The sequence below is a fragment of the Malaclemys terrapin genome, chromosome 16, assembly GCF_027887155.1.
Source record: "Malaclemys terrapin pileata isolate rMalTer1 chromosome 16, rMalTer1.hap1, whole genome shotgun sequence".
Classification (NCBI taxonomy): domain Eukaryota; kingdom Metazoa; phylum Chordata; order Testudines; family Emydidae; genus Malaclemys; species Malaclemys terrapin.
This window is the reverse complement of record NC_071520.1, coordinates 30,968,261-30,991,163: the sequence shown is the minus strand read 5'-3', so window position 1 is coordinate 30,991,163 and position 22,903 is coordinate 30,968,261. Positions and strand designations below refer to the sequence as shown.

Sequence of the window (22,903 nt, the reverse complement as noted above, 5' to 3'; positions counted from 1 at the left end):
ATGGAGCTATGGTTAGAGCAGGCATCACTCCACAGACATCAGAGAGCTGAGCCTGGTCTGTCAGGGGCAAATGTGGCCTGCTAGCCCTGTTCAGCACTGCAGAGCCCAGTGTTTGGCAGCCAGAAATCAGCTGCTGTATGTAGTCCCTCCATGGCCTAGGTGGTCTGCTTCTGGTGGTCCAGAAGGACAATATTTCAGTGGTTCCTTAGGAGCGTTTGGAGTTGGAAAGAGCATTGGGGGTGGGGGTGGGGTCCCAGGAAAATACATTTTCATGGTATGGAGTCTGGGCTCCATGTTAGATTGTTTAGGGCCCCTGGAAAAGGACCTCCATGAATGTGGCGCATGGAAAAGTCCCCCTCTTTAACTGCCCCTTCTCCAGGCAAGGTGAGGACTGCTTTCCACTTCTCCATTCAGATATGAGAGAGAGGGGCCTGGACCCTCTCATGTCCCAGTGATGGGGCCATGTCTAAACCAAAGCTAGAAGGGGCCTCTTGTCCAGAACCAGGACTGGGTCCAGTGCTTGTATTTGCACCTAAAAAGCTGGCCTCGCCTTTGTAATGGGCTTGAATTTAATTTCACAGACCGACTTGTCGCCTGTGTGTTTTGTTTTATTCTAAGGAGAGGGTCAGATTCCCACTTTCCCCATGTGTCCCTGAAAAGCCTTATTCTTATTTCTGTACCTCCGCTTCTCGGACAAGCTGAAAACACACTACCCGGCTCACACGGTGCAGGACTGGAAACAGGATTTAAAACTTGGGTATGACCAACAAAATGTGTCTTTCTTCTGGCAGTAAAACCTACTTCCTGTCTGGCTAGCATGCTGAGCATCCCACTCAGTGTCTTTGCTCTACTGTTACATACGTCTTTGACTCGGAGCTGGTCTTCCACTATGTTCACACTAAGCAATGGCCGAACACAGCTCATCAGCTGCCACCATGGCCAGTCCTTCACCACGTGGAACACCGCCAGATTCTTCTGGATGCACCGAATGGCTAAGCGCTGAATCTGAAATTAGAGCATCAAAAACAATGGCACTCGTCCAGCAATGACATCAGCCTCACTACATGATAGCGAGAGATGAGCAAGAGCTCCAGATGAGTGCTAAAACGGAGCACTTCACCAGAATCGAAACAGGGCATGGCAATGTGCTGCTTCCAGCAGAGACAAGGCCGAAGAGCTTGGTAGTAAAGAAGATATGAAAGAGGTTACCAACTAATATCAAAATGTGGCTTTGGGAACGAATTGTTCATTTCCCAAGCTGCACAGAACTGCATTGCTTGACTTCAGAAAGTCAATACACATGGCCCTGAGCTGTGGTTTGACTGGCCCGTGCCTACCTGCTTGGTTATGTTCCATGTGGCTTTGCAAGATTTAGCTTGAAAATTAGAAGGTGCAAATTAAAAATGAATCCTGCAAACTTTTTAAATACAGTGAGCTGTGTGTCTGTGTGTGCAAGCGTTTCGGGATGTTACACAAGACCCAGGAATTCTGAAATATCGGGGCCAGCACGGGATATCCTACTCGCGCTAACAGTTGCCCTGGGGCTGCTCATGGTGCTATTCAACAGGAGTACAGAGGTCCTAGTATGGCCCATGATTAATGGGCAGAGCTTTGTTCCATCTCCTATTCAATACGATCACATCAAGCTTTTCCAGACGTATTGACAATGTCCTGCCTGGGGAAATGAGGCCTCTCTCCTGCCTTGGGTGACCTTAGGGCAACAGGAGAGAATACAGGAACGCCCAGCCCATTCATGCAGCAGCAGAGCCACGGGTCACCTCCGGCCCAGCTGGGTTCTCCCAAAGACGTGGGCGACCCCTGTCGCATTGCCGAGGCAAAGGAGCACAGGAAGGCAGTTACCTTTAATCTCTTGAATTTCTGGCGGGAGAGGAAGCCCTTGCAAGCTGCCTGGAGCAGAATCATGTTCTGGGATATCAGCTTCTCTCGCTGCTTCTCCAGCCTGGAGACTACGCCCGGCTTCAGGAAAACCTGGGGGCAACGGATGGAAATCAATCACCACGGGAAATGTGGCCTCTCACCAGCATTTGTCCAGAAGGAAATAAGAGCTGCTCTTTTAACCGTGGCTTAGTGACCACCTCTGCTAAAGCCAAAAGGCCATATTCTGGCTTCTGATCTCTGCCCGCCAGCCTTCCGCTGAGATCAGCAGGAGCCCCACACGCATCTCCAGACGCTGGCCCTATGTCTGTAACAATGAATGGTCCATATTTGGAGGGTGGGAAGAGTCCCCCCTCTGCCCAGGGCTGCTGTGCCATGGTACTGCCGTCATTGTCCCCCCCAGCACAAGGGGGGGCGTCAGCAGTGAACCCCTCAGATCAGAGCATGCTGTAGCCATGCTCATGTCCTGATGGCCCCCCAGGGCCCAGCAAATCCTCACCCCAGATGGATGCTGTCTGAAGGAAGCACAAGCTATGTTTTTTCAGTAATTAAGAATGGGTTCCCATCCCCACCCCACTTCGAGGCACTATTCTTGCTCTCTCCAGACACAGCATCTCCACCACTGTCACTAGGGCAGTGAACCTGCCCTCCCAACTCTGGCTCCGGGAGCCTGACTGGACCCCATTGTATTCAACTTGCAGTTCACTCACCGTTTCTATTGTTTACTCCGTCCTCTCTTTTACAGGTTCATGCCCTAACTCCTATTCAAAGCTGCATGTTGTTGAGACATTGACCATGGAGCTTTGGTCATTACCTACTTTATGGGCAGATGACATTGGACTCTCTGTTGCAAAATGCATTTGCAATTGTGTATGCACGACGTGGTAACATAGGAAGACACGTACCAACGTAGGTCAGGAAGAAACCAAAGAAACGATGTCATTTACTTTACCTGAGCTTGTTACAAACATGCCTCAAACAACATAGATTGTGCTGATGTATTTGTATTTTGAAAGACCAATAGAAGGCTAAATTCAGAGATCCTGTTCCACTCCTTAGTCAAGCAAAACGCTCAGTGCTTTGACCAATGATTTAAATACTCCATATTACCCTTTTTATATTGAAAACGAATTATTAAAATAAAACTGTATTTGTGAGCCTTGTAATGTAATTGAAATCTATATTTTAAAAGAACCAAAAAGGTATCAGAGAGCATTTCCATGAAAACTGGCTTTCTTGAGATAATGCTCTGATTGCTTCACCCCTATTTGATTGTCTCATTAATGGCTATATTAACTTCACAATCCAGTACAAAATCAATGTTCAGAGTGATGACAATACTAACTCCTATATAACAAGATTTGACTGGTGCTGCTATCATGCTATTGATAAAATAAGAGGGATTCATAGAAGAGATAATTGCAAACTATTGTATGCAAGATGAAAGAAAGTTATTCTGCTCCCTAGAATAATTCAATGAATTCTTTTTTTCTCTGTAGCATCCCCGAGACAGAGGCAGCAGTGTATATATAATTCATTTCTCTTTGCAATTAGCTTTAAGTGTGAACATGTTACTGTGGCAACTATTCATCTGGAAATGTCCTGCTTGTAGGATCTTAATGGCTTGATGTATAGATCACATCGGGTAACATTTCCAGAAGTGACTGAGTGAGTTAGGAGCCTAAGTCTCATTGATTTCCATCGGGACTTAGGTTCCTAGGTTACAACATGGAAGCAAGAAAAGTGTCTTTCGCTGTGTTAGGTCACTAGGGGATAGGTTCTGAATCTAAAGTGCTCCTGGTCACAAGCCTGGATTTTACACAGTTACGACACAAGGACTGTGGACAACATACCTGACTGTGTCCCACTGCTACACTTTTCTTTTCCAGATCAAGTACCTGGAAGAGCTCTTCTATTGCCTGTAGAGAAAGAGTACATTAAGGACTGGACTGGTGAATTCATTGACCACAGAGACCTGGTTTGACTTGTATTGAAACAACAAGGGAATTGATATATACTATACTCTTCGGGCTGAATCAGACCTGAGTTACCCTCCACTAAAACTGACAGAAAGCTGCCATTTATAACAGGCCTACAGTGTAGTGCTGAGGGGAGGCGGGTGGCCAGATTAATGGTGTAGTCTACAGGGCGCACGGTTTTGGTGCATAAGCACTAGAGGACAACCACAGTGTCCCACATGAGGGATGCTGAGCACCCACAATCCTTTCTGAAATCTAGGGGTGCTTAGCTCCTTTTAGGATTGCCCCAAAAGGATGGGTCCCCTCCTGCTCGCCACAACGCAAACAGGCGTTTTGCCTTTGATTCAGGGGAGAGCAGAATCAACTCCTTAGTGGTTTGAGCCTGGAGATGCTCAGAGCCCTTTAGGACTGGTCCTTAGAAGTGAAGAGCTGAATGTTCCCCATCAAAGTACAGCACAACTGCACATAAGAGAAAGTGAGACCCAGAACTACAGCCCACTCTAGCCCTGGGCGACTTGAAATGATTCCATTAGACGCACCCCTGCCCCACCGTGCAAATACCAAAGAGGGAATTCTTCCATAGGTCTCTGGCAAGGATGCATTTTAAACAAGCTTTTATTTTAAAATTGAACCTGTCAGAAAAATAATTGTTAGTTCTTTGCAAAAAAAAGCCTAACGGTCTCACAGTGACTTAGCAGATGGATTTCATGCCCTCACCCCTGCTGGGCTTTGGCTTCACAGACTTGCAAAACGTTTATTAAAAATATTTCCAAAGCAATGCAAGCAGAAACGACCCCCGTACACAGTGCACAAGGTACGTGCCCTTTTCTTTCTCATTACCTTGCAGCTATGGCTACGCTGTGGAATCACAACCATGCTGTTATTACCGAGGAGAGCTGTGCCTCTGCAGTATAATGCATCAAACAATACATGTCCCTGTCCAGCTAAAAAATAAGCAGTTTGGTTTTAGGCGTTTTTACTCCCCACGTCTGCTCACATTACTTATTAATCATAAGGTACAAGAATTAGAAGAGCAGTAACTGAACTTATTTTAGGTTTAGGCTTCCACTATGAAAATCATGAACACGGCTGGTTGGAGAATTTTTACAAATCCAAGCTAGTCTTGTCAAAGAGAAGACGGTGTCTCATTACAGATGAAATGTATAGAAATTAATGCCATGCAAAGCTTGGTGGGCTGGGTTTATGAGATTTCAGGAAAAGCTCCCCCCACCTCCCATTTCCATTCAGTTTGGGGTTTAAACAAATCCCAAACCTCAATGCAGAACGCAGCCCAAACAACTGAGGTTTGTATGATTTCACCCCAAAACTCAAAGGGTTTGATTTTCAGCTGTGATGACCAACCTGGGCTCCCAGTGACTTCTAATGGATTTATGACTATTTCTAATAAACAGGGCCAAGTTTGTTCAGGCTCACGTACTTTAACAAATCCTGCAGTGAATCTAGCTCACAATTTGGGTTTGTAACAAACCCTCAACCCAGGAGGCTTCAGTGGTTTGGAATTTGGTGGTGAAAATGTCATTTGAATCCAGTAAGAACATGTTAGTGTGTCTCATGAGTTCTGCAAACATCCCAGTAACAGGGCACCCACAAGCCACTATTTCTGTACTGCCTTCTGTGATGTGCAGTCAGGAGATGAGGGATGTATCTCAGTACTTTATACTTCTTTTTAATCAGAAACCCTTCCCATATGGATGTTCCCTAAAAAGTGAAAGAAAGGCCCCCAACACTGCTCACAAAGGGCCATTATAGATGGGCTTTCCTGGATCGTGTCTCTGAGTTCCTTTGACATGAAATGAGAATTGATAACTGATTCCACTTCCACTCCCCGGACAGCAGAAAGACCAAAGCAAGAAAGGCGCCGCTGAAGCTGACTTCTGTAATACCGAGGCAAGGTAAGACGAGGCCATTCAGCAGCCTTGGAGGGAGAGAGCTATTTGAAAATATCAAGGGATGGAGTTCTGCACTGTCTTACAAGGTGTTTTCAGGTTTTTGTTGCTTTCTGCAGTACAAAAAGGCTTCTTGACATGCTGGCAATTGGAAAATGTGACATATTCTTCAGAGAGAAAGCAGGAGGACTTTCAGAGGCTAGATTGACAGCTTTTAATTATAGTCTTTAGAAGAACGCTCCAAGGACAGTTATCTCTTTGTTTACCGAAAACCTACACATTTAAGAAGAGCTGCAGGGAGTCTGAGGAGACAGCTCCATATTTCTCACAAATCCCATAAAAAGAGGAGGATGGAGGATTTTCTGGATAGTGCAGATCACAGCACCACTCAATAATACCCATGTTCACGAATAATCAAAAGCATGGAACTCAGATGCTCTGGTCTTTGAGTCAAGATAATAAACTAGTGAAAAACAAAGGGCCAAAAAAACATAGTACACATCCTGATGAGGATGAATATGATCTAAAAGAAGGGCTGCTTGAAAACCCCAGACCTCCGGGAGTTTTTACTATAAAACCTCCAATAAAACAACGTTCCACATAAAACCTTCCCAGAATAGTCTCCTTCCTTGTTTAAATTCAGACAGGCACTAGGGACACATTTGTATGAGAAATATTTAAAAGCCACAGCATTATATGTGACCTCTCCGGAGCACTCCATAGCCTTCTAGTATACAGGGCTGGCATTAAAGACTGGTTGAAGACAAAACAACATCACTGAGAATCTGGTTCCCAAATTATAAAACACACAAAAGTCACACCCTTGGCTCACTCCTTTGACATGCTCTGCAATCTGCAAGATCACAGAACAAAGCCAAGGTTTCATCAGTCATCCATGAAAACGTCAAAAGCCTATAAAAATGGCTATTGATTTAATTCAGGCACCATTATAACATTCTGAACTGAACTGAATCCAGCAGTAAAGTTATTTAAAAAGAACAAGAAGAGCAGAGAGAGAGTATAAAGGCTCAAGCAGAGGATTCAGGGGGCCTGGGGCAAAGCGGGGAAGCTGTGGTGCTTGTACTCACCCGGCGGCGGTCCAGGTCTTCGGCGGCGGCGGGGGGCCCTTCAGTCTCTCCACGTCTTCGGCAGCACTGAAGGGCCTTCCACCACCTAAGACCCGGACTGCTGCCGGGCTTGAGGGGCCCCTGTGGGGCCCGGGACCTGGGGCAAATTGCCCCACTTGCCCTCCCTCTGGGCGGCCCTGGGCTCAGGAGTTCGGCTCCAACACTACACCGATCGGTAATGATTCTGTGACTGCACAGTCTCTCATTCAGGTTGTGAGCGGAAGAGAGTATTGAAAGATCTGCCAGAGTGCTTATTGGAGAGCTACGAGAGAGCATTCCCAGATAAGCTACAGGGAACCTCAACTTGTTATGCTGGGTTTATCATGGGTGGAAGTTGCTCTTTGTCTATAGATCTCTCCATATTTTACTCCAGTCTTCCAGGGTCTAATTGACAATGAAAATACTCACATGGATTTCAATGGACATGGGATCAGAGCCTGACTTGCATACAAAGGACAAAACATAACTTTCTATGGAGCAGAAATGGTCCTTCAGAGATACAAGTGACCTTGAATTGAAACCATGAGCAGCAGCAGAAAAACCTGCCAACATGGGAACCGGAGAACCCACCGAGGTCAAAGGTCGAATCCGAACTGCTAATTTCCTTGAGGCACCACCAGAAGTCAATACAATTTGTGCTGCTAAATCAAGTAGGCAATTTTGAAAATCCCACCCAACATCCATGATGACATCACTAGTTAATCCTAACACCTTTCCTGCAGGTACTGCTCAGTATTTCAAAGAGCTTTCACAATTGTTACAGATATAAAAGCCTGGTTAATTCTCAGTGATACCCCTTTGCCTTCAGTCATAACATATCCTGTATTTTCAATACCTCTTCTCTAGCATAGCTGGCAAAAAATATTATCTTGCATCATTGAAGATTTCATATCAGTACTTAACTGACACATCTTCTGAGGCCTTGCAGATTTATGTGGGACTACTATATGTGCCATCATTTTTCATTCACATATAAAAAATGAGAGCATCTTATCGACCTAGCGTGTATGTGAGTGTTCACACAGGCCTGTGTGTGTGAGATCCTATATTTGTTAAGACAACGTGTCAAAGTCTAACAAATCCATTCCAGCATGGAGTTTTGTTGAAATCTGCATTGCTTTGATCTATCTGTATTGAGTTCTGTGAAGAGCTAAGCAGATTTGCCCATGAAAGCCTGACATAAGCTTTCTGGGGGGTGTCAGACCCACTATGTAATGCAATTAGATACCGTATTATTAATTTCTGAGTATGCAACAATGCAAATTCCCATGTGGAGCCAGGATGTATAAAATCTATGAAAAAAGAAAGAGTGCACGTTTTCCTTGGTGCTAGCTTCCGAGTGTTCTGGGTGATTCTCTGAAGTACACATCCTTGCTTCCTCTTCCTCGTTAGGCCCATTCTTAAACAGAATGAGGCCACATTGAAACGTGGCCATGAGATATCTGACTGAGGTCAGGCATGGAGGCCAGGACATGCTCAGCAAATGCAACCTCCTTACATTCCAAGCTGTTGGGGTTGGGGAGTGTGGGGGCAGGAGAGACTTTGTGTTTAGTGCTATGCTCACAAGTGAGTTTTAAATCCGTAAGTGATTATTAACTTTGGCCAAGCGTGAGAGTCAGAATGTCTAAGACTGCCAGCGCTTTGAGCCAGGGACTGTCTTGTCTTCTGTGTCTGCACAGCACGTAGTGCAACAGGGACCCAGCCTGGGCAACTCTTCTAGGAAGAGCAAGGAGTCCGGTGGCACCTTAAAGACTTAGAGATTTATTTGGGCATAAGGTCACTTAAGGTATGAAAGCTTATGCCCAAATGAATCTGTTAGTCTTTAAGGTGCCACCAGACTCCTTGTTGTTTTTGTGGATACAGACTAATACAGCTACCCCTTGATACTCTTCTAGGAGCTTCAGTACAACAAATACATACAGAACCAATAACAATAATCTTCATAACAGCAGGATGGGACAGTGAGGGACAGAGACTGCCTGGGGGGGAACTGTGCCTGGGAATTGATAACCTAGAGCTGAGTGAATACTGTACTATAGGTAGAGCTGGGCAAAGTTTTTTGTACAAAACATTTTTTCAGAGAAAAACATAGATTAGGTGATCCCCAAACGTTCTGCAAATTTATGTTGGTTTCACCTAATTGTTTCAGTAAATATAAATGCCAAAAAAATCAAAATGATTTTTTGGTTCAAAATTTCCTCATTTAAAAAACAATACACACGATTCAAAATGCTCCAAACCCAACCAAAATGTTTAATTCAACCCAAAACAGTTTTTTTTAAATTTCAACTCAACTTTTCCCCCCCCCCCAATTTTTTGGAATTGCCAATGCAATTTGGTTATTTGCCAAGCTCTAGTTACTGCATGGTGGGAGTGTTTTAGAGGTGGAATCAAAATACACATTTATACTGCAAAGGCCCAATGCTGCGCTCCCTAATCAACGATAAAACTCCCATTAACTTCAGTTTGTGAAGGATTGGGTCCTACAGAGAGAGTGTGTACACTGAACTCAAGACTAAAGAAAAACATCTCTTCTGCTCCAGTGGCTGAGTTAATGCAGCCCATTGCAGCTTAATGCAGACGTCCTATAACACAATGTCGTTACAGCCAGCACCAGGGAGGATGAATTTTCCCAATCCCCTGCTTACGCTCGGCTGACTCGTCCACCTCTGTCTTCTTACAGCATTTAATATCAATATTGACCATTTCCAGCCGTCAAACTTGTCTGATAAAATCCTGAGGTCCGAACTGACTTTGCACACTGACAGTTTGCACAACAGAGCACATCTATGTATAATTTATCTCCGATCGGCCTTTCCAGACTTTGAATATTTATCAGCTTTTTCATAACAAGTTACATTCCCTCGCCCCCCATTTTCACTCAAAATCTATGTGGGAGCAAATGAAATGTGCAAGCAAATAAACCAGTAGGTTTTATTCCTAAGCATCCTTCTCCTTTCACACTTCTTAGGGGAAGGGAAGGAGTAGGTTGGAGCTGGGATTTTCATAGGCTCCTAAGACAGTTTGGCTCCCAACTGTCACAGAATTTCAATGGGCTTTGAGCACATCCTTGGAAATCCCCATCCTCGACTGATAAGCTGCTCTGGCTATGCAGAGAGCTGCAGCTTCACTTTTCTGCTATGTTTATTGCACGTGACCTTGTTGCATCATTTTCCATCAGATCAGACCCTGGCCCCATCCCATAACACTCATGAAACTGATGAACCCCATGAGAAGTGTCTTGGTGAAGTCTTTGCTACACAAAAGGCAAGTGGGTGACTGACATGGCCATTAATGAGAAGAAATGGAGAGAGACGTTGATGATTAAATTATCCACCTTCCCTTCTATAAACGCTGCCTTATTTTCTTCTCAGACACCCCCAGCTGGGGGAATCTATGGGTGACTCCCCCTCTGTGTTGGGTGAAGGCAGAGGGAAAGGGAGCCAGTCACAGTGGCCAGGCCCAACCACTGCAGGGAGAATGGGAATCTGGGGTGATTTGTCACCACGCTAAAGAAATAGGCGGTGCTACCCTCAGTCAATACAACACTCCTGCACAGGCCAGGCTGGGGAGGTGGATGGAGGAAGCATCACCTCAATGAAGCTTGTGCAGCTGTAGTTTCTATGACTCTCTCAATATGATCTCAGAGGCAGTTGTGGGTCTCTTCACAGGTAAACAGAGCCCGCTCTTTGGCTGAGGGCTAACAAAACAAGTCCCTCTGCACTCAGGGGTTCCCTGACAGTGACCCTTTAAGCTTAGGTCTGGCAGACAAACTGCTGCTGCTGCTACTGGGAGCTTTGGTCTGCCCCCTCTGCCCGCTCCATGCTGAGGCTGTTTGCTGGTGAGCTGAGACCACCCACCCACCCACGCGCCCGTTTCACCTTCCACAGAGCGTATGGAACCTGCTGTACAAACTAAAGTTACACTGTAATGTAAGGGGACTGCAGCCCAGACCACTGCAGAATAGGGGACCAGCCAGCTCCCCACGAGCAGGACTTTTCAATCAGTTTACACTACTCTCTGGTATTTAAGGAGGAACAAAGCAAGTTTCATTTCCAAGTTGGTTTCTCCAAGGCCTCTCCACTGTGCAATAACGGGGGCAAATGCTGATAGCGTGACCAGGACTCAGATTGTCTATTGCATTTGTGAAAACCCAATTCTAGTGAGGAGAAGCACTGGGACTAGCCAGGATCCTTGCTGCTGTTCCAGTCAAGTTCAGACAGATGCTAAAGTACTCAGGTCACTACACCCTCATTAACCAAAGGGAAGGATGAAGCCAAGAAGGATGGAGCGCTGCCCTCCACGAGCCAGAGAGGGCAATTTAATCCCCATCTCTGCATTGCACCATGTGAAACATGCCAGAGCCTTGCACGGAGTATCTAGATCTCAGTGCACGAAAGCAGCATGAACTCAGGCGTTCTTCTCCCCATGATTAATCCTCAGCTGAGAGCCACAGGGGGCAATTAGAGCGTCTCAGGCGTCTGAGATGACTACTCTGGCTGAATCAATGGCTGGCTAAGAGGAAGCTAGCAGATGAATCTTGGTTCCTTTGCTACTGTGCCCACGGTTTGTCAAACTCAGCCACGCCCCAGTGACACCAGCAGCAGCCCATATGCAGCCTCTGCACGTTTTGTTTATGAATACTGGGCTCTGACGGCTCATTGTCTGAACAACCCACGGGCTGGGTCTGCAGATCCATGGGCCTATCGCTTCACTCGCAGTGTTGCCAGCTCTTGTGAGTTTATAGTCAGTCTCGCTGTATTTGGTGTTTTCTTAAAGCCCCAGCTCCCGCAGTCAAGTCCTTACTTGAGAATCTCAGCTTTCATCTGTGTAATAAAAGCAGCTCCCAGCCCTGGTGGCTGCAGAGAGAAGATTGAACACATTCGCGAGTACAGCTGAAAGGTTCAGAAGCCAGGAGAGAAATAACAAGAACCCCAAATAGACGCTTTTTTCAACCTTGTGAATGAATGTTTGCAGCTGGGAACGCTGCATGAGAGCGGATCTGGCTGCAGGTCACTCCCTCCCCAGCAACACACTGTGGGCAATCCACGCACCTTATTCTCATCTGGTATTTCATATGCCGATGTGTATTTCTTCATCACTGGCTGAGCCAGCACCTGGAAGCGGCGTCGGAACTGAGTCAGCACCATGCGATCCATGTAACCTGAGAGAGACAGAGAGGAGTAGGGTACACATTTCAGAGAGGGGTGCTGCACATTAGCTAATCAGTGAATCAGAATGGGGGGCGATTCCATCGATCTCTACAGAAAACAAAAAACTGGGCGCATATTCTCCTCCTCCTGGGGTGACAGGTTATGCTGGGGTGGCTGGTGGAGAACAACATAACTTTCTTTCTGTTTTACAAAAAGCAGAGGGGCGGGGGAGCACAGGGGTGAACATGCTAGTGCAAGGGATTGAAATGGTAAGAGAGAAAGCAAGGCCTGGGGATGCTCCCCATGAAGCAAGGCCGGATGACAAGAAGGGACATGGGCTTGCGAGCATGTTATGTTATCTCGGCACCACAACTTTTCAATGGAGTGACAGCGAAGATTGCTCACCTTCTATCTACAGATGGATAGACCTTATTGTCCATTTAAAAAGGCAGTGACAACCTTACTGCCAGCTATTAACGAGACCTGTATGGCCCCTATTGCTGGGGCATCTCTGCACCTCCCAATCTATCTGTGAGGTGGGAACGTATGATGCTAATCCCCCTTTTACAGGGAAATTGAGGCACAGAGAATATAAGTGGTTTCCCCAAAGTCACAGAGGAAGCCTTTGACAGAGCAGGGAAATAGCCCTGGGTCTCCTGAGTGCAAGGTCAGTGCCCTAAACTCTGGGTCATCCTTCCTCCTTAGTGCACAGAAGCCATAGCCTTGGAAAGGCAGGCCAGCCTTGTGGTTAACGTTCTGCACCGGGACTCAGGAGAGCTGCGTTTATTCTGAGCTCTGCCACAAATGATCTGCCCTCAGACAAGTCACTGAATCTCTCTGTGCCTCTGTCCCGCCACGCACTAGGTGGGGACTGATCAGAGCTTCTCTCTCCCCCGTTTTGTCAGTCTCGTCTGTTTGACTGTAAGCTCACAGGACCAGGGACTGTTTCTTTCTAGGTGTGTATACAACACCTAGCACAACCGGGCCCTGGTGTCATGTGGGACCTCTAGGTATTATCATAATACAAACCATCTTCACCCAACCAAATCTACACTCCATGGCTGGGCTAACATGACGAGGTGCCAATTTAAAATATATGCAAAAGCTTTTCACTGTGCTGTATTGGCCAAGAGAGAGAGTGTGTAACGGAGTCCCAGCTCCTGATCTGTCACCCAGCAGGTCAGCCTGCCATCTCGGCTGTGAATATGTCCCCGTGGCAGCTCCCGGCTCATTCTGCGTGATGTCAAAGACAGCAAAGCAGTAATCAGTAAGGCACCAAAGTAGGAATAATTTCTCTTTGTTCCTGATTGTCCCAAATGCTCACACTCGCTCTCACAAGTGCTTTCGAATCCAGTTATATTTATTATTAACAAGCAGGAGACAGGCATCCGCACAGCTTGCCGAGCCAGGCTTTATTCGGCATCAGAAACTCTCCACTTCGCCCAATAATTCTAACAAACACGTACCCGGAGCAGTGACTAATATCCTTCAAATCGTCTCTGGGTTCTGCTGTCCACACCTCTGTCGCTAAAGACACTGCAGTGGTTTGTAAGTCAATAACCCTGCCTGGCTCGTAGGGAGAGATGATTATCCCTGGATGCCTCATGTCTAGACCACTGCGAGGTTCCTCACCTGTGCCCAGCTCTCAAGGCCATGCACAAATGACGTCTAATGCAGCCCATGGCCCCCCACCTTGTGGGCACAGCAGGGCACCAAGAACATAGACGGTCTATGCTCTGTGCTCCCCACTGCCAGGCATTTCATTGCCAGGGGAAGCTCTACAATGCACTAAATAGCCTGGGCCCCCAACTGTCCCTGCCCATTTAGCCCCCACCATGGCAAATGCTCTTGGAGGGGGCACTTTGGCTGGTTAACGCTAGATGAGTCAGAAGAAGCAGGGGACTCACTCAGCAACAGTTACTTGCCCCTGGAATCCAGACCCACCGGAAGCCAGTCCAGGCACATTCTAGGTGAGATGAAAGATGCACCCAGATAAATAGAACGGTCACCAGAACAGAGTGGAAGTTGGTCTCAGCACCATGCAGCCTCAAAACTGGGACAATCTACACAGTTCCCGGCTCTTTAGCGGCTCCCCTTGGTAAACTGCCTTGCGTTGTGTGGGAAATGTTTGCAAGCCTTCTGGGTTGCAGTTCTTGCAGGCACAGGCCGGGGAGCAGAGCCAAGGGAGTGCCGGTTTGATGTGTGGATGGAATTGGCAGTTTTTGTGCCTTGGTTCTGACTGTTTACATGACAGGAGATCCAAGTGCTAGGGAATGTCAGGGATATCCAATTTTTCATGTAAAGGCTCAATAAGGAGAGCTCTGAACAGGCAGAGCCTGGCCTGATTTACGTTTCCCTTTGAAACATTTGTGTTGCCAACTGCTCAGCTGGGAGCATGTCATGCTCATCCATCTCAGCGGGGAACTAAGGGAAAGGCAGCCGTTAGCACTGACGAGGTTATGCACAATTCAGCGGGCACAGCTCCATGACTGTAAACTGGCAGAGGGGCCGGCAGCTCCTGAGTGGGCAGAACTGCAGTCGGGGGCGGTGGAGAGGTCCTGAAGAACCTCAGCCTGGGGTGAAGGAGCTAGAAGCCATGGTAAATCCACCTCTTTCCCATGGCCAAAGCAAAAGACCAGCGGGCAATCACTGCGCTGTGACAGACGAAGACAGGACGTGCTGAGAAGTGGCTAATCAGGAGATGGAGTCGGGAGCTAGTAGTTTAACAGCCCTCCATGTATTAGTAACTGCACACTTGAGCTGCTTTGCAGTACAGCGGCTAAGAGAGGGTGGGACAAACACATGCTAAAAAACGATAGTGCAGCGTAGGCTTGCCATACCGATCCTGTACAGGCGTAATGCATCTAACAGCTGGGCCCCAGACAACTGAACTCTCACGGTTGGTACGTCCAAAGTCAGCTCTACTTCTCCTGTGATGCAGGGCTGGGAGGGCTTCCCTTCTGCGCCATCTGCTCCCACTCTTGGAACAAGACAATGGACAAAGTGTATCTGGGATCGTTTTACCAGGTTTGCGAGAGCATCCTGTGGTATAAATAAAAGATAAATTAGATGTGTCTGAGTTGGGGACTGAAGTAAGAGAAGAACAGGAATTCCCTTTCCACCTCTTGATGGGTTTTTCAGCCACATACAAGGAGTTTCTTCAAATAACTAGGAATCAGAAACTGAACTGGCCAATGGAGAAAAATGGCACCAAATCAGTGTCACTGTTTGAGTGAACTGTCAGCTGTGTGGGGCAGGAGCTGTCAGTTACGGTGTTTGTACAATGCCCAGTGCAATAGAGACAACGAGCCAGCCGATGCATCAGGAGACTCTCATGACATAAGCAGCAATGGGCTCTATGGTATAAAGGCACTTTGACCCACCCCTTACGATACATGAGGGTATCAAGACAACTCTGTTACTCACCATCTGAAGTTTGATCTGAGCACACACAGATTTCTTCTTCACAGCTGCCAAGCTGCTGGTGAAGGTCTTCCTCACACAACCAGTACGTTGCAAAGCTTGCTGGGAATTTCCCTCTAGACCTGCCACTGATCGGCAAATCAGGGGCATTTTGGACCGAGGCAGAAACAGCTTCTTCAGAGCATCTCTGTCAGAAATGAAACAGTGAAATAAACCAGCCACAGTCACAAATGGGCTGATTGATAAGATCACAGAGATGCCACAATAATGGCCCAAAGGTGAATGAAAAACCTTTTCCTTTCAACTTACTGCAAAATGGAATAAAAACCATGATTGTGCACTGGCTAGCTCACTGCTAAGGAAAGTGTTTGGATACTGTAGCTTCCTTACCTATGGGGAAGCTGCCACATTGCGTCATCATTCTCTGAAATGCAGTATTTCCTGGAATGATGTGCCAAGAACCTGCGTTTCCTTCTGGATGTTTAACCAGGTATTGTATCCCAGCACATATGCTAGAGGCAAGCACTGGGACCAGGTACTGAAAGAACAGGGTCTCTCAACAGCAGACTTCCCCCTCCCCTTTTCTACTCCAGGTAAAGGGAGTGTGTCACAGGGCTCAATCGAACACGGCCTACCTAAGACAAACCTGGCTGTGAACAGAGACTCTCTGTCTCTCATCCATAGTGGATAATGGCCATTAACTTCCTCACTGAAATGAAACCCCAAACACAGTGAGCTGAAGGTGGCTTAATAGCGGGTTAAAGTTACTGCCTATGTAAGGACACGAATAACTATTTGATTATATATGTGCCAGGGTGCTAGAGGAAACAATACAAATCCCAGTGGTTTTGAGACAGAAGGAATGGTGTTAGTCATGTGACGCCTGGTGTCTGACACAGCCCCGTGTGTAGTAGCTGCTCCCGGTGCCCCTAGGAACCTTGGGATGTTCACACTCATCCATTCTCTACATTAGTGGGGACTGGTGCTGAATAGCGTTAGTGTCACCTTCGAATCAATCGCCCTTGGTCAGGGGCAGCCAGGGAGACCAAGATCCATTCCTGGAAAGGATGTTTGCACTTTGAAACGGCTGTTGAAGACACTAATGACCTGAGCTCACAGTGGGGGCTCAGGCTGGGACTTTCAAAGGGAGTCAGATGCCCAAGTCCCACTGAATTTCATTGTAATGCCGAAATCCCAGCCTGGGCATTCAGTTTGGGCCAAAGACCAATGGGAGTTTTGCCTGAGTGAGGACTGCAGGATCTTGAAATGTTCTGAATAATAAATATAACATATAAACTAGATCATATCATAGATAAACAAAATGATGTCGAAATGAAGCATTTCAATCTTATTGAAACAAAACGTTTCAACCTCATTGAAATGAAACAATTTGATAGCTTCCCTTTGAAAATGTAGGTGAAACTGAAACATTCCCATGAAACAAACCCATTTCATTGAATCAGCATGTTCTGATGGAAAACTTGTGACCAGCTCTATACATGTCTATTCATTCTGTATTGTGTCAACCAAATTAATGGGCCCAGCTGCTGATTAATCGTAGGTGTTTGATGTTATTGCAGACGACCAATGAGTGAACCTCAAATCATTCGGCCCCTGTTTCTCCAGCCTTACCCAAATGATCAGACTTTCTGCAAGACTCGGTCAAACAAATGCCATTTCTGCTGGCTTTGCAGCATTTTCATGTCTGATCCCAGCTGGACTCCAACAACAAAATACAATAGCAATAGTGCTGACGTTACATTCTGCTTTTCATGTTTGAAGCACTTGAGAAACCTGAAGGGACCAATTCTGCACCTATTATTCACACCAAATAGCGCTTGCCTGAGGAGTCCCATTGAAGATAATGGGTACTTCTCACTCTGATTAAGGGTTGCGGAATCAGGACCTGAACTCGTGAATACTCAAAGTACCCCAGGGAGCTAGGTAAGGGAGAGCGTTACCAGCCCCCGTTCACAGATGGGGACACTAAAACAGAGAAGTGAAGTGACTTGCCCACCATGGTCAAAGAGGAGTAAATATCACAGCCAAGATGATAACTCAGAAACTGCTGGCTGCCCCTCCAGTGCTCAGACCATGAGATCCTGCCCCTCTCTCCCCTAAATAATGTCAGGAAAGGCAACCAAACCTTCACAAACTTCTGCCAAGTTTGGCTCTGAGTTTGGGGTGAGGTTTCAGGAAGGGAGAGAGAGCTCTTGGATGACCCAAACCAGTTTGTGCATTGCTGCTACCAACTGCTGTGATTCGCTCTTGGGACTTGTGTAAATGACTGCTCGCCCTTCATAATTCTGGTTTCTTAGTAAAAATTCACACTTGATCCGTTATGAAACCATGGAACGGTTATTCCTGATGTGACGAAAGAGGAACTGAAATCTGTTCTCTATAGCATGAAGCAGCTGTGGAGACAGGTGGTTTAACTGTGGCAGACATTCCATTAAGCTATCCCCGACTTCAGGAAGGATTATGCAACTAGGGCAATTATTTTCCTTAACTTCTCTGGGACTGAGCTAGGCTGAAGCTGCTCTCAAAACAGCCAGTGAGGATGGCCTGCCAACCACTTTGGAGTATCGTTATAAATGCTACAAAAGGTATAATTTCCACTTTATGATCCCCAGTTGGTTCAAAAAATACCCATAAAAGTCTTAGGCTTAATAAAAGATGGGAGAAAAAACCACATTCAGAATTTCCTGCCTCCAAAATGGAATCGCTTTCCCCTCCATTAACTTTGCTTTAGCCCCAGGGAAAAGTTTTACAACTTCCAGTCCCAGTTAAAACACTTTGTTTCATTAAGGAGGGATGTTCTCCCCAGAGCAGTTCTCATTGGCGACGTTTCTTATTGCTAGTGCTGCAGTGACAGAGAGCGCGCTGCGGATGTACCCTGCTTCCTAGCTCTGATTTACCTTGTCACAAGATGCCCTGCTTCTCTACTGCACACTGCCCAGGACGTCTGCTCCTGATACTTACATTTGGGATTGCTGCAGGACTTGGATGGAGTTTTGGGCTGACAGGTTCAGCTTGGCTTTATTCATCCAGCCAGTGAGGTCGTAGCGAACGGGATCTTTGCCCAGCTGGTGGAAGATCTCAAACTGCAGCATCTGCTCACACTTGCGAAGGAAGCCTTCCTCTGGAATGTCGATACACCAGCAAGCAGAGGTTATTCAAGGTCAATGGGGTGAAGTCAGCAAAGCTGCACAAACAGGGGGCCTATTGTCCCGCTAATATGAATGGGGTTTCTATGGGCTGTGTCCACTAGCACAAATTTGAGGTAGCCCGGTATAGTAAGAGACTAGGCTTGTGAAGGGTGGCACTGACATAAGAACTAACGTATACTGCACCTCCTTTATGTACTGGAAGCTGTACCTGTCCAAGAGAAGCAGGGGCAGAGACTCTGTCTGCAGGTTGTACATTCCTGTATCCCTGACCTTGGAATGGAACCTCTGTCCTGCACCCCTCCCAACTCCTGTCCCAGCAGAGAAGGTAGCCAGATCAGTGAAGTGCAATGTCAGATGGATGCACGTTAAATTAAAATACTCAAACAGGTACCGCACTGGCCTTTCCCACGGTGCAATTCTGCTGGCTTCTGGAAAACGATGGAGCTAGAAAGCAGCTGTGAAGCCTGAAACAACTCAGCCACCTGTGCCATTCTCCATCCCTGCACGCTGCTGCCTTTCCTTAGGGCATAGCTGCCCAGACATAGCCCCTGCTGCCAATGCGGCCCCAACCAGCCCAGCAGACAGGGGGTGGAGATGCTCACAAGCCCGGTTCCAGGCACCAGCGCAGGAAGCAGGTGCTTGGGGCGGCACATCTGGGTCTTCAGCGGCAATTCGGCAGCGGGTCCCTCAGTCCCTCTCAGAGGGAAGGACCGGCCGCCGAATTGCCTCTGAAGAAGGAAGTGGCGCGGTAGAGCTGCCGCCGAAGTGCCGCCGATCGCGGCTTTTTCTTTTTTTTTTTTTTCTTCGCCACTTGGAGCGGCAAAAAAGCTGGAGCCGGCCCTGCTCACAGTCTCACCCTTGTTGCCTGGGCAGACTCCAGCTTCCTGTCTATTTATAAACGGTGCCTGTTGCACATATTATATAAAAGGTCTTTTCTCTGGGTCACTCAGGTTAGCAGCACTAAGGTTTCTTTAAGCCGTGCACACTGCAGAGACGACAGCGTTTATGGGCCTGCTCCTCAGTTCACGTGAACCAGCCCAGCTCCTCTGACTTCAATGCCAACTCACACCAGCTGCGGCTTGGGCTCTGTATGTTTAAGTTTGCTTCCTGGATTTTAAGTTGTTTTGGAGCTGGGTCTGAAACACTATTGGTCTTGTTCCCACCTTCAAAAGGTGCTGCTGTCAGAGGCGCACGCTGCAGCTAACCTAAGGAATCCAGCAGGCTGCTGTGCGGGAACTAAAACGATTTTCTCAGCAGTGTTGATATTTGTCACAAACTCTTCTACCACCGTTGACCTGGGCAGTTTCACAAGATGAGAATGTTGGGAATTTTTCAGTCTAGTTGTCCGGGTTAGCACTGTCAGACTGTTCCACACTGAATGACTGGGTGACTACAGCTGTCCTGAACACACGGCAATCCTTTCTATACTTGACCTACCCAGAAATAATTTGGGTATTGCGTCTGTAACTGGCTTTCCTTTAGATGCACCATCACTCGGACACCAACCTTAATCATTTCATTTGACTCTAGTCGGCTGCAGCTCCCCTGGACGTGAATGGCAAAGCAGCCGCTGATTGGAGTAAATGCACTTAGCTGGCACTGTACATCTGCTCACACAAAATTTCCTCTCCGGTTCCACTGCTGAGGATTTATTCAATGATGCAAAGATAAATACTGTACATGCATCGAAACCTGGAACTTCCATTAAAGCCCAGCCCAGCCCATGTCCCCTAGAGAGCACCAGGAATGCCCCTGCAGCCCGGCAAGCTGCCTGGTCAGCAGGGATGGAGAGATTGTTGGTTCCCACGAATGGATGAGATGTTAGGCCAGGCAGTACAGCATTAGGAAGTTATATGTTGAGTCCAAAATGCTACCTCAGTAGCTTCACAGGCTTTTAGGGCCACTTTGTCAGAGACTACGACGGGTGATCCCACAAAAATGCATGTGCACCCACAAAACCCAACCCCACATAAAGAGGTGCCTGCTTCTACTCACTAATGTGTGTGTTGTGAGCTCAGTGGGTCTATGTGCTTTTTTTGCGGCTCCCCCTTTACACCCTCCTTTGAAAATATGGACCTTTGGTTCACAGTTGCTATTCATTGTATTCAGGAGATGCAAAGGCAGAAAGCTATGGTTTGATCAAGTGCAGCAAGAGGCCCCTGAAGAGGTTATAGCACCAACTGGAGAAAGCCTAGAATGAGACTCCGAGGCCTCCGTTCCTCTCCGTGCCCTTTCACAGGGTACTTTCAAGGACTCATTCTGACACCAAATGCCCAAAGATCTGGCAGAAAGCTGAGAGGACAGGGGGAAGGGTGTACTGCACGTAACAGCCACTGAACCAGAGTGCCTCCCCATGGCTCAACGATGGCCTTCCCCAGATAAAATGCTGAGAGTCCCATTTGCTCGCAGTAGCCGACAGAGTCAGACCCAGGCTGAGCCCGGCCCTTTGCGGCCAAGAAACGATCCCCACCCCTGGTCCCCAAGCAGAGTGCAGCCCACTGAGGCATTTGATTTGCCAGATGATTTCTGAACCTTTCAGGCCCAAGGGAGGTGCCAATGGAGGGGCAGCGCCCATCGCCTCTGCAGATTTTACAAGCAGCGTCCCCTTGATCCTTACCCTCACTCTCTGTGCCCTTCTTGGCAAAGTACGAGCACAGGCGGTTGAGCACCACGCTGTCGCTGGAGCCCGGAATCAGAACCTCCTCGTCCAGAATCCAGAGCAAGCCCTTGGGCTCTTCCGCCCGGCCCCCCGGCGGCACCTGCAGCTGGTAAAATGATACAACCCATCAGAACATCTCCCACCTGGAGCGAAGAGGGCAGGGGAGGAGAGCGGAGATGCGAGCTCAGCTGACCCTGGTAAATGAGGCATTACATTGCCCTCTAGTGATGGCTCTTCGGTCACTTATGTAAAATGAGTTTGGATTCTGTATCCATATCCCCAAAAACTCAGCAGTAATGAGCTCCTCCGCTCAGTCTGTTTGCTGTCTCAGGCCAACAACTGACTGGACCAGCGGGACTGAGGTCCCTGTGAAGTTTGATCATAGTGTCCATCCAGGTGACGGCGCAGGAGCACGGACCAGGTCGTGTGTGTGGGGAAGCAGGCACTGCCGCCACCCATGCAGGATGTGCTTTAGGGACAACCGATATTTCATTCTCTGTAGCTGTTATTTGGGCCCTTCACTAGCACTAGCCCATAGCTTAAAAAAAGCAGCCGCAGGGAACATACCGTGAAACGTTAAGAACCTAACTGCAGCCTTTGCTCCAACGCCCCCCCCAGTCACCATTCCGTTCCTGTCACCCCAACGCCAGCGCACCTCACGTTAGCGCATTGCCTCAGGAAATCCTTTGTCCACTGCGAAAGGGAGACTAATCCTCGTGAAATGCAAGATCCATAACCAGCAGCATTCCCAGCGCTTGCTCCCTTCCCCGCCAGCGTGGAGATGGACAGACAGCAACCAGCTGTTGCTACTGCTCCCCGGCCGCGTTACCTGTGAGGAGTTCTGATCGATGACAGACACCGTGGCCGTCGGAGAGAGCTCTGGCAGATCAAAAGGCACCTCGACATTTTCCTGGAAAACATTAGTGAGAAGTTTGCTTCATTGGGGAGCTGACATTTGAAATCCAAGAGAAAATAAACTTGCAAGAAGAAAAACTGTGTCTGCTCCTTCCCCCCCCTTGCTGAGTGACAGCCTGAAGTCGGCTGATCAAAGCCCCTGTATCAGAAATCTTTGAACTGACTGCACTGGCAAAGCCGCAGTTGACAGGACTGGGTAATTCTGTCACCCGGAGGGTGCTCACAAGGCTTCTGCAGTGGTTTGGGTGCATGTCAGAGAAGCTGCGTAAATAAGGGTGTGATAATAAAGGAGGACTTCACAAGGAAGCATCTTGAAAACAATCAATTATTTAATTTGCAGCTTGCAGGCTTTTTATTGTTTTTATTCAGTTTTCCTCTCGAGCTGAGAATTCTAAGTCAACAAGCCCATGTTACCAGGCGCCTGTTTCTACAGCTGTTAACTTTCTCAGCCTCACTGCCCCACATAGACACGAGCCAGCCATTCATTACTGACAGCGTCTTCCTTGTGCTACATCGTTGGATTATGCCGCTCCCCAACGGGGATTTCAGCACTTCTGAAAAACATCATTTTACACACATGCTTTGACTTTGTGCAGCTAATGTAACCATTTCACGCTCAGGGCAGCCGTGAGTTAAGTGGCTCCTGGCCCCAGCAGCAGATGAATCAGGTGTTT

The 22,903-nt window shown here is 47.5% G+C and overlaps 1 protein-coding gene across 5 annotated transcripts in view; it reads right to left on the bottom strand.

Annotated features, from left to right (window-relative positions):
* MYO18B (myosin XVIIIB) overlaps window positions 1-22,903 on the bottom strand; it is a 203,156-nt gene that overhangs the window by 102,063 nt on the left and 78,190 nt on the right. For all 5 annotated transcript variants that reach the window (XM_054006610.1, XM_054006612.1, XM_054006608.1 and 2 more), the window contains 9 exons: window positions 22,144-22,224; window positions 21,273-21,420; window positions 18,468-18,627; window positions 15,489-15,672; window positions 14,903-15,104; window positions 11,964-12,073; window positions 3,750-3,815; window positions 1,861-1,989; window positions 862-1,005 (listed from right to left, as the gene is read on the bottom strand). In XM_054006610.1, coding sequence (XP_053862585.1) covers window positions 862-1,005; window positions 1,861-1,989; window positions 3,750-3,815; window positions 11,964-12,073; window positions 14,903-15,104; window positions 15,489-15,672; window positions 18,468-18,627; window positions 21,273-21,420; window positions 22,144-22,224 — 1,224 coding nt within the window. The remainder of the gene's footprint in view (window positions 1-861; window positions 1,006-1,860; window positions 1,990-3,749; window positions 3,816-11,963; window positions 12,074-14,902; window positions 15,105-15,488; window positions 15,673-18,467; window positions 18,628-21,272; window positions 21,421-22,143; window positions 22,225-22,903) is intronic.